Source organism: Malania oleifera, chromosome 10, assembly GCF_029873635.1.
Source record: "Malania oleifera isolate guangnan ecotype guangnan chromosome 10, ASM2987363v1, whole genome shotgun sequence".
NCBI classification, from domain to species: Eukaryota; Viridiplantae; Streptophyta; class Magnoliopsida; order Santalales; family Ximeniaceae; genus Malania; species Malania oleifera.
The window spans coordinates 15,599,637-15,611,958 of NC_080426.1; the positions used below are offsets into that span (position 1 = coordinate 15,599,637).

At 35.2% G+C, this 12,322-nt stretch overlaps 1 protein-coding gene across 6 annotated transcripts in view; it reads left to right on the plus strand.

Annotated features, from left to right (window-relative positions):
• The first annotated feature begins 2,834 nt into the window (after window positions 1-2,834).
• Window positions 2,835-12,322, plus strand: part of LOC131165399 (serine/threonine-protein kinase PCRK1-like) — a 54,800-nt gene continuing 45,312 nt past the window's right edge. Inside the window, exons 1-4 of one of the 6 annotated variants that reach the window (XM_058123146.1) lie at window positions 2,835-3,324; window positions 3,552-3,668; window positions 3,844-4,248; window positions 5,224-5,475. In XM_058123146.1, the coding sequence (XP_057979129.1) occupies window positions 3,624-3,668; window positions 3,844-4,248; window positions 5,224-5,475 (702 nt within the window). In that variant the 5' untranslated portion in view covers window positions 2,835-3,324; window positions 3,552-3,623. The remainder of the gene's footprint in view (window positions 3,325-3,551; window positions 3,669-3,843; window positions 4,249-5,223; window positions 5,476-12,322) is intronic. The other 5 variants (XM_058123151.1, XM_058123153.1, XM_058123155.1 and 2 more) reach the window with 5 other exon arrangements.

Consider the following 12,322-nt stretch of genomic DNA (forward strand, 5'->3'; position numbering starts at 1 on the left):
CCATCCCTTGCCCATTCTTTAATTTTAAAAATTATAATTTCACCCATCTCCTCACACTTTTATAAATTCTATTTCTTCCCCAAAATTTTCCTATAAATAGGGAGCTCTCAACCTTCATTTTTCACAACAATTTTCTAAGGAAGAGAAGGATTAGTGAGTGAAAGAATTTGTGGTGGAGTGAGAATTTTGAGTAAGTTCTCACTCACCCACTCTTTCCGATCTCATATCTTAAAGATAGTTATTGTGTTCGTAGCACACGGTAAAAGAAGAAGGTAAGTAAATTTTGATTATGTTAGTTTCTTTTTATTTTAAATTCATACCCGAGTTTATTTTGTACGTAAATTTTAATTATGTTACTTAGTTCCACAAAATTTCCATGAGTTTATTTTTACGCATATTTAATTATACCAGTTCTATCTTTAATATACTTGCATCTATTTTTGGGTTAAGAAATGTTCCAATCCCCTCGGGTAAATTTTCAGCATTTCTTTCTATTCAAAAATAAAATTATATATATTTATAACACAAAAATTGTGTGGCATGAGTTTATTTTTACGTTACATTTTTTATGTAAATATGAGTAAAGATGAGATTTTCACGATATTATTTTAAATTGCATAAATTATAATATGATGATTTTCAAACCCCTTATGGCAACGAAAGTTCAAAGTTACAGATGCTCGGTACCGCAGCTTAAAGTTTATATGGATTAGAGTGCACCCACACTGTTTACAGAGTGGTTATTTATGTTAGTGGATTTCTCCTGAGTGCACACCTGGTTCCGGACCAGGACTTAATAAGGAAAATCTCACTTAAAGTTTACGTACGTTGATTTAGTTTGGTCGGCCAGCCAGCTAAGTCCAGTCTTCGGACCGCACAACCCAGTCATGGGGGTAAACATGACTTACGGCAAACAGGCCTAAGGGTGGTTTTTATAATATATGTTTATACATATTTAATTACGTGTACAAAGTTACTGATGATTTGAAGGAAAAGTGTAAGTTTACGTGAAAATGATCATTTTGGTACTTAAATGACGATCTAAGGAAAACGTATAAGGAAAATTATATGTATGTTTATCATTAAATATTTTTACAGTTTTAAAGTTAAAAGTTTAATTTAACAGTTATAGTATATGATTGTAAAAATTTACTATTGAAATTTATGACAAAAAATTTTATGCAGAAATTTTTAAATTTATGTTTATTCTAAAAGCAGTCTTGAAGTTATAGTATTAAATATTATTTTACGAAATTCTTTAAAAACTCATTTTGACCACACACTAATAATAATCTTATTTACTTATTGAGCGTCGTCTCAACCCAATCATATTTTATTTCAGATAACTCTGAAGGACATGTCGGAAATCAGACTTAGCAAGCATGCGGGTGGGGATTAGAAAAATAAAGATTTATTAGAAATATTAGTATGGTTTCAGATATTTATGTTTGTATAATTTTTCTTTTTTTGAAATAAGTGATTGTAACATGAATAATTAGCGCTCTGGTTTAATAAGAATCGAGTTTATTTGCTTCCGCTGTAAATCAGTAGTAAAGAGTTAATATCCCAGGCCCCTCGGGGTCGGGGTGTTACATATCTAATATATAGTCTGACTACCTCCATCTGGTTTATTATTTCACCAGTGGTTTCATTACTCCTACTAGCCGACTATCTATGTGTATCCACACTGATTTACATGTGTAGTTGCACTGTACTTTTCTATCTGAGGAATATTCCCTACCATTGGGGGATATCTTTCAACCCCATAACTGAAACTTTTTCAACTTCTAACTGGAGTATCTTTCAACTCCTATTACAGAAGTATCTTTCAACTCCTTTGGTGGCAAGCCGTGGTTCCATTCATCATATATACAATTTATAATAAAACAAACAACCTGTGCAATTTTAGTATTTTCGCAAACGCATACAATTGCATCGGGTATAAACCAACACATATCCTCTCGGTTTAACCCCTTTTTCGTATATAGCTCGGTATTTAACTGACACCTATCTTCCACAGTTTTATATAGTATAATGGAACCTTAGTTCCTATAATTCATAACTGTATATACCACTGCATTATAAGTCCATTTAACAGCATATATCACGTTCATTTCGTCAAAAACTACTTTAAGGAGTAATCGGTTCAAAAAGTCATTTAAATGATAAATGAGGGTTCAAACATCTCCTACTAGTAGTTTAAAACAATTAGGTAAGTTTTAAAACGTTTGGAGATCATAAGCAAAATCCCTAAATTTATCAAAATCATAAAAATAATTAAACTGACACTTTTACTTGGTAGAATTTTCCAAACGAACAATCATAAAGTACATAATAATATAAACTACAGTTTTACTGGTTTAATTTTCAAAATAAACTGATGTAAACAAATCCCCTTACCTTAAACCTGGAAATGAAGACACGAATGGTTTGATCCAAAACAACGACCTTGGATCCTCGAAACCTAAAAACCACAGAATATTACCTCACTGCAATCCCGACTACTATACAAATATCTAATCGATATCGGAATCAGATCCTTACCTTGATTTTTGAGGAAAACTCGAAAATCTTCAAAATGACGATCTGATCCGCTATAATTGTAGAGTTTCTCCTTCTGATTCATGCAGGAACCTTCGATCATTGAAACGGATAACGAACGGCGAAGGATCTTAGAGAGAGAGAAAAAAAAAATGAGAGAATTTTTAAAATAAAACCTAACTTAAACTTTAAGTAATCTAAATAAATATTTCTTCTAAGATATTTATATACAAATATCTCAAAATATTTCCTTTCAAAATATCTTCTTAAGAATATCTCTTCCAAAATATTTATTTATTTATTTATTATTTATTATTTTTTTTGGGTACGTCCCAGGTTTCCACCTACCGTCAACGACGTCCGTTTTACGGTCCGTCGCACTGGCCAGTGACTAATCCCACGCCCTGTAGTATGGCCCCACACACTATAGAGGGGTAAATTTCAGGCGCCCAGCCGCAGGAATCGAACTCGAGATGCCAGGATTAGGCTCACCTCGTGGAAGGAAATCCCGGAGCCTGCCCTGCCAACTGAGCTCAACCTTGGGGGCATTTATTATTTATTATTATTATTATTTCGGGGGGTTAGTACATTTATAGTTGGTAGGTGACCCGAGTTCCAGCTGCCTTGTATTAACTTGTCTTGGATCACGGCGTGCCCGGTCTCCGTTTTTCCCGGTTTCTCTTCCAATCCCTCTTTGGATTTTGGAAATCTCTGAGAACCCATGAAAATGGGTGCGTGAAAAGGGCTACCCAGTTGTTCTAGTAGCAGATTGGAGAATTGATGGTGGGCTCTTTTTTTTTTTTTTAATGGGAAATTTGTGCTTACGAGCCTTTAAGAGTATATTTTGTGAAATTTATTGTTTGGTTGTGGGTATTCAGAGAATAATTCCTTTTTCCTGTTAATTTTAAATCATGAATCCCATGTTTTCATGACGCTTCCACCATGATTTTCTTGCCTCCCTCAGAGTTTGGCGTTTTTATCTCAGTTTTCCTTTTTTCTTTTTGCCTCAGTTATCTGAGTGGAAGAACATGGAGTATTTTGCATACGTAAGCTAATTAGTGAAACTCGATTTGAGAAGAAGCATGAAGGTTGATTCACAATTTCTTCTCCCCCCCCCCCCCTCCGGAGTAATAGCCTCTCTGTTTGTTTTTGGAATTTAATGTTCGTTTTTCTTGCTATTTGGATTTAAGCAGTTTTTGCTTTTGTGGATTTGGTCTAATCCGAACCCATTCCATTTCTTTGCAATGGTTTTTAACATGTATTGTGTGCTTATTTTATGACTCTATGGTTGTTGATTTGCAGAAAGACAAAATTCATTTTGGGGCTATGAAGTGTTTCCCTTTCTCCAGCTGGGACAAAAATGATGAATCTAAGACCACGAAGTCTAGCTCAGTCCGCTCCTCCACTTCCATGTTGACTGATCGTGAAGTGAGGAGATTGGACTCTGAATTAAACTCCCAGAATGTATCAGAAATTAGCACGGAATCCTCCGCAAGGAACTCGTTTACAAGTATGTCTCAAAGATCCAGTCTCCTCAGAGTTTTCACGTTCTCGGAGCTGAAGACAGCCACAAGAAATTTCAGCTGCTCCCTGATGCTTGGAGAGGGTGGATTTGGGGGTGTGTATAAGGGTGTTATCCAAAGTACAGAAGATCCACATAAAAAAATTGATATTGCTGTTAAGCAACTCAGCAAGAGAGGGTTGCAGGCAAGATTTATTCTTCTTGGTCATGTGATTTTATTCGAGAAATTTATTGATGCATAATCATGTTAAATGTATTTGGTGATGGGTGCAAAGTGCAACACCAGTAGGACTGGTGTAGAAAATTGGCTGAAGGTGCTCTAAATAAGGATAATTCAAAAGCAAAACTTGGTTTTTGCTAAATCAACTGCCATTTTACAAAGATGTTCCAATGTTCTAATCATTTAATGACTAGTAGGGTTATGTAGATTGTGGCTCTTAGTCCTTTTCCAGTCAATCCAAGTTTAATATTTTGAGGAGCGAACAACTTTTAGTAGTTTCTGGCTGCATTAGTTGGATGTCCCTGTGCTAAGAGGAATATCTTATGTATCTCTTTTGGTAAAAGCTGAAATAATTGATGAATACAATTTGTAGATGAATTTAATTGTTTTGAGTTTATCCAACAAACGTTTGTGGACATCATCATCCTCGATCATTGTCATCGTTGTTGTCACACAATGATCGTCATCTTCTTCTTCATAATATTTTCTAGGATGTCCAAAGCAGGCATTGTCTGGGTTTCATTTATATCTTAACAGGTGTATGTAATATTCATCGTCCTGTTTCCTCCCTTGCATGAATGATCACATTAGGACATCGTGTTTATGATTAGAAAAGAGAGATTTTAGCACTAAGATCAGGTTTGTGCTCAGGGGAGCAAGGAATTGATGTATTTTTGAATTGATACTTGATACTATGGTATCAGTGAAATTATGTTGGATCACCCTTGCTAACTTTTTTCTCAATATATGCTTATTATAGTACCATGAATTTAGATACTTAAATATTTTAGGCCTGATTTGGGCTTCTTAATTAATCTATAGAATTTTATGTTTCCTTCTATATTTTGTTTTGTTTTGTTTTTTCTTTCAGCCCTTAGAAAATATAATTGACTTATATATTTGATTATCAATCCCACCTCTCTTCTTCCGGGGGCACAAGGAATGGGAGACAGAAGTAAATGTCCTGGGTGTTGTTGAACATCCAAATCTTGTCAAACTAGTGGGCTACTGTGCTGACGATGATGAAAGTGGGATGCAGCGGCTGTTAATATATGAATTCATGCCCAATAGGACTGTGCAGGATCATTTATCAAATCGATATCAACCACCCCTTCCATGGGTCATGCGACTGAGAATAGCTCAAGATGCAGCACGCGGCATGACCTACCTCCACGAAGAAATGGATTTTCAGGTAATTTTTGTTTCTGCTGGTGTTTTTTTTTTTTTTTTTTAAATTTTTTTTTATATTTTAGTACCTGATGTACACAATATGCACGTCACATGGGTAGTAATATAAAATGAGCGAGCTTGCATCTGTTATATTTAGTGCATGATTGTTTTGCAGCAAACTGTGGGAGGGATGTTGTTTCTTGTGCCACCTTGTAAAACCATCATGGAATTGTTTTCCTATTGCATTATTACTCAAATATTTTCAACATTTATAGAGAATAAAAGTTGTTTTGGCTTGAGTTTGCTCAAGTGATGATGGTTTTGAGTACATTTCTCTCTACAATAATGCGGAGCAGAGACCATTTCTTCATTGTTGTTATACTAATAACTTCCTCGAAAATCTTAATAAATTTTGCGGAGTGCTCCTTCGCAAACTAAATATTCAAGTTTTCACTATGGTGAGGTGGTAATGAATAAATAGCCTGGGAGCAATTCCGACAAGTACTTCTCTGATGGTTCATACTCACCCTGTCTCAAGGCAGACTATTTGGAATGTGGAGTGTGGTCAGTTACGGCCATAAAATGGTCTGAGGCTTTTGCATTGCACCATATTAACTGTAGCTAGGAGTCCATGGTTACATTGGATATTATAAAACTTCAAGAACTGAAACTGATGAACTCCAAGAATCAGAAGATCTGAAAATATACTTGATCTTATTTCTTGAATACAAAATGAGCTTACAAGCAAAACTGAAAAATACAAACAATAAGACTCCTTATATACAAAATTTGTTTACCTAACTAAAAATAACTAACTTTCTGAATAAAGAAAATACAAGGTTTAACTATAACAAATAACTAATCCTCCCAAGATTGTTTATCAATTTTAACACCCCCCTTCAAGAGCAATGCTCTTGCATTTTTTATCCTCCTTCACATAATCAGGTTATTCAATCTTAGGAGCATATATGTTGATCAATCCCAACTTTTTGACTAATCTGATATGGTTATCTACACCAAGTGCCTTTGTAAAGACATCAGCCAATTGATTTTTGGAAGGAACATGAAATGTTTTGATAGTACCATCAAGAACTCTATTTCTCACAATATGACAATCTGCCTCTATGTGTTTTGATCTTTCATGAAATACAGGATTTGCAGCAATCTGCAAAGCTGCTTGGTTATCATAGTACATTTGCACTGACTTATCATGCTTCACTTGAAGATATTTCAATAGATACAATAACCAAATTACTTCACAGGTGGTACTCACCATTGATCTATATTCAGCTTCAGCCGAAGACCTTGACACCATTGATTGTTTCTTTGATCTCCATGAAATTAAAGCATTCCCAAGAAAAACACAATAACCAGTTAATGATCTTCTAGTGTTTGGACATCCTGGCCAATCAACATCACAATAGGTTTTCAATTGTAAATCTGAAACACTAGGGAAAAATACCCCTTGCCCTGATGTTCCCTTGATGTATTGCAATATTCTGGTAGCTACCTGCATGTGTGGAAGCCTGGGTTTAGCCAAAACTGACCCAATCTATTTACTGCATATGTCAAATCAGGTCTACTCAAAGTTAAATACATTAGTTTGCCTATGAGTCTTCTGTATTTGTTCGAGTCTGTCAACAAACCTCCAGAATCCTTGGACAACTTCAGCTGCTGTTCCATAGGAGAATTAACAGGCTTGCATCCCATCATACATGTTTCTTTTAATATATCAAGAGCAAACTTCCTTTGATTCAAACTGATACCCTTCTCACTTCTAGCAATTTCAAGCCCCAAGAAGTATTTAAGTGAACCAAGATCCTTAATCCCAAATTTAGCATCTAAAACTGACTTCAATTCAGCAACATAGTTTGAATTATTTCCTGTGATGACCATGTCATCCACATATACTAATAAAGCTGTAAACAAAGGACCTTTCACATGCACAAACAAGGAATGATCAGCAGTAGATTGAATGAAACCAAGTTGTTGAATAGTGGTGGAAAGTTTAGTCTACCATTGTCTTGAAGCTTGTCTTAAACCATAGAGAGATTTGAGTAGCTTACACACAACAGGAGAAGAAGAACTCCCCCCTTTACTATGATAACTAGGAGGCAGAAACATATATACTTCCTCATCAAGATCCCCATGCAGAAAAGCATTATTGATGTCCAATTGATGGAGAGGCCAAGCTTTGGCAGCTGCCAATGCAATCAAGACTCTAACAGTGACTGTTTTGGCTACTGGAGAGAAAGTTTCAAGAAAATCTAAACCTTCTCGTTGAGTGTAACCCTTTGCAACTAATCTTGCCTTGTATCTTTCAATTGAACCATCAGAATTCAATTTAATTTTGTATACCCATTTACATCCAATAGGAGATTTACCAGGTGGTAAAGTAGAAAGCTCCCAAGTATGAGTTTTCTCAAGTGCTTGAATTTCCTTATCCATTGCCTCTTTCCACAAAGGATCTTGAATTGCTTGAAAGAAAGACTGAGGTTCTTGAGGAGAAGAACTGACTGTCAGCATCTATGACTGATAGCTTGGTTCCAAATGTGAATAAGTAAGGTATTGAGATATATCATAAGGTGCACCTGGAATGTGAGTAACAATACAAGAATAATCCTTTAAGTAAGCAGGTTGTTTGGTGTGTCTCATTGATTTTTTCAGAGGTGCAGATGGTGGTTCTGTTGCTGTAGTATGAACAGGTTCTGTTGAGATTATATTAGGAATTGTATGGTTGGGTAAAGAATGAACTAAAGAATTAGTAGAATTATGATTAGCAGGAGAAGTAATAATAGGGATGATAGAAGAAGAAGAAGGATTAGAATTAGAATATGGAACCTCAACTAAAATAGAATTATTAAGTGGAATTGAAACAGGAATATGATTTTCAGGAATGCAAATGGGAGTAACAAAAGAGCTATTACCTGAGCTGGAATTTGCAGTGTCCTCAACTTCAGAACTAAAAAGAAAAGGATCTGAAACTGATTTAATAGCATCAGCAAAAGAAAATATTTCTTCATGAAACACTACATCTCTGGAAATAAAAATAGTACTTTAGTTATATCTAGGACTTTGTAACCTTTTGCACCAAAAGGATATCCTAGAAACACACATTTTCTAGCTCTAGCAGTAAACTTAGATCTATTATATGCTAGAATGGAAGCAAAACAAAGACATCCAAAAACCCTTAAGTGATCATAAGAAGGAGCATGACCATAAAGGACTTCATAAGGAGTTTTATGAGACAAGGCTGAAGTTGGGATTCTATTAATCAAATAAACTGCTGTTAAGACACAATGTCCCCAAAGATATAAAGGTAAATGAGAATGGAACAAAAGGGATCTTGCAACATTTAAAATATGTTGATGTTTTCTTTCTACTATTGCATTTTGTTGAGGAGTTTCAACACAGCTTAATTGATGTAAAATGCCCTTTTGGGCAAAAAAAATTGCTCATGATAAATTCTGTTCCATTATCAGTCCTTATTATCTTTATTTTTTTAGAAAATTGAGTCTCAGCCATATTATAAAATTGTTCCAAAACAAATTGTGTTTGAGACTTGTGTTTCAGCAAGTAAACCCAAGTAGATCTAGAACAATCATCTACAATGGTTAAAAAATATTTGCATGAATCTATAGTAGGAACAGAAAAAGGACCCCACAAGTCACAATGTATCAAATCAAAACAATTTTCAGAAATGTGAGAACTTTCATTGGATTTAATCAAAGCCAATTTGGTATTTGATAAATGTCCCAACCTGGAATGCCATACATGTATTTGTGGCTTATTGACTGACAGAACTGAAGAAGAAAAAGAAATAGACTTGCTTCCTTCCAGCAGATAGAACCCATTGCACTCTTTACCTAGACCAATCATGCTCCAATGAGCAAGGTCCTGGATAAAACAAAAATTTTCAAAGAAAATAAGACAACCAGAAAAAGGTTTTACAAGTTGACTGACAGATATGAGATTAAAGCTGAAGGAAGGAACACAAAGAACATTGTATAAGATCAAAGTTTCAGTGATTTGAACAGTTCCAATGTGTGTAACTAAAGCAGTTTCACCATTAGGAAGGTTCACATGAGTATTTAAGGTGGATGTGATATGTGTGAAATAGGTAATTGAATGTACCATGTGGTCAGTAGCTCCTATGTCTATGACCCAATTTGTAGATTCAAAACAATTCTTGTCAACCAATTTGGCTGAAAAAATAGAGTGTGTCAAATTGGGTGTGAAGGAAGAATTAGATATAAAACCTGACATGGTTTCAAGATAGTTATTATGTGCTTGAGGCTGAGAAGAATTTATTGTCACAGCAGCAGCACCATGAACACCAGCAGATCCAGAGTTCAATCCAGACAAGCCATTACCAACATTTGCATTAGCAACATGATGAATGTCACTAGAAATTGATCTTGTATTGAGAAAAACCAATAGCTGCTCACATTGAGTCTTGGTGATAGGACATTGAATATGGCTTTGAGAAGAATTCTCAATTATAGTTCCTTGAAAAGAAGAAACTTGATTTGCACTCAATTTCCATTTTGGTTTATAACCAGGTGGGTATCCGTGTAGTTTGAAACACTTATCAACAGTATGCCCAAGCATATTACAATGAGTACACATAGGTTTTTCTTTCTTGTTGTTTCCTTTATTCCATCTTGAATTTCTAGAACTATTTCCCTTTGAATTTGCATACATTGCCATAGTATCAGGTTTAGCAGCATAGGAACCTCCTTGTCCAGCATTCTTGTGAGATTCTTCTTGAAGAACTAATACATAAACCTTGTTTATTGAAGGAAGAAGCTCATACATCAGAATTTGAGTCCTAATGGTTTCAAAAGTTTCATTCAATCCCATAAGAAACCTCATGACATAGACTTTATCATGATTATTACTTAAGGTTTTACTCGCACCACATGTACACTCCGGTAATGGTTCCAGATTTAACAATTGATCCCATAATCTTTTGAACTTTGTAAAATACTCAGTTACTGACATTTGATTTTGAGTAATATAACAAAGTTCCTTTTGAAGATTATATACTTTGGGACCATTGCCTTGAGAAAAAACATTTTGCAATTCCAGCCACATCTCTCTAGCAGTTTTATAATACGTCACACTGCCATATACATCTGCGTGCATTGAATTAATCAGCCAAGAAATTACCATCGTGTTCCAACTCTGCCAGTCTTCATAAAGAGAAGACTCTGGATCAAGTTCAACAATTTTTTCATTGATAAAACCTATCTTTTTCTTGGCAGTGAGAGCAAGAATCATGGCTCTTGACCAAGAATGATAGTTTTTCATACCAAGTAGTGGCTGTGTAACCAAAATGCTACCTGGATTTTCATTCGAATGGAGGAAGAATGGATTTGAGAGGTTCGGTTGTGAGAATGGATCAGATTGATTGCTCGAATCTGGAGATGCCATGGATACACCTTCAGGCTCTCTATGTCTTTCCTATCTCCTCCGGATTTGTATTTAAGAACAGAAGCAGTTTCAATCTGCAGATTGATTGATTGATTGATGCTCTAATACCATATAAAACTTCAAGAACTGAAACTGATGAACTCCAAGAATCAGAAGATCTGAAAATATACTTGATCTTATTTCTTGAATACAAAATGAGCTTACAAGCAAAACTAAAAAATACAAACAATAAGACTCCTTATATATAGAATTTGTTAAGCTAACTAAAATAACTAACTTTCTGAATAAAGAAAATACAAGGTTTAACTATAACAAATAACTAATCCTCCCAAGATTGTTTATCAATTTTAACAGATATTCAATATGGCAAGTGCATTTTGCTGGTTCTTTCTGAATGAAGGAGCAAAGTACCAAGGAAAAAGTACGTGGATTTATGCAAACTAGGACACTAATGATTTGTGGCAGAATATATCAAGATGTTGTTACTTCTTTAACCCCAAAATATATATTAGAAGCTTGGGGGAGCGGTACTGGATTCTGATGAGAAGGGAAGTCAGCCCTTGGAAATACAATTTTTGTATTGAATATTGAGAACTCCAGGAATAGCATGATGGAAACTCCAGGGTAAGTAAGCCAAGAAAATCTTTGAAAGATGCCTCAAATTCACTCTCTGGAAATATGTGATTAGTAGCTTCAAACGGAGTCAACAAAATCATATTATATTTTATAACCACACACACCTTTCCTACTTGGATCTTAAATGTGTTGAGAAATTCCATGTCGCGACGTCCAGGACCCGGACCTGGCCTAGAGAACCACTCTCTGGCAAAATGGGTGCGGCTGCGAACTGGGAAAAATAGATGTGTGATTTTGAAAATGTGATTTTTCGTAAAAAAATAATGTGTGATGCAGTCCCCACTAATCTTTTGAAGTGCGGTTAGAACACTTGATTGTTACCCCGTTAGGGGTAGAATCGGTCTGCGTCACCAGAGTCAGGCTCGGGAGTACGGTTACGCAAGGGGAAGGTATTAGCACCCCCTATGCGCCCGTTCTTACGAACAGTACCAGATTAATAAAAAATGATCCTCAAAATAAATCTAATAAGCCTGCCAAAATTACTCTCTTTCAAAAATCAAAAGAATGAAAATACTATATAGGTATTCCCTCAGAATCGGGGCAATCCAATCGAAGAGTCCATGCCCTTTGTTGCAATCATCGGGAAGGAAAATCAAGAAAATAGTGTACAAAATACGCTCACAGGGATTTTGAAATCCGTAAGTTTTTCTAAGTAGGAAAATGCTATTCCGGGAGGTTTTTGAAGTTTGTTCGGGATGAAAATGATTTTCTGGGTTTAAAAATATTTTCGTGATTTTTCTAAGTGTGAAAATATTTTTTGTGACTTTTTTCAATATTTTATCCTAAACTTTAAAATA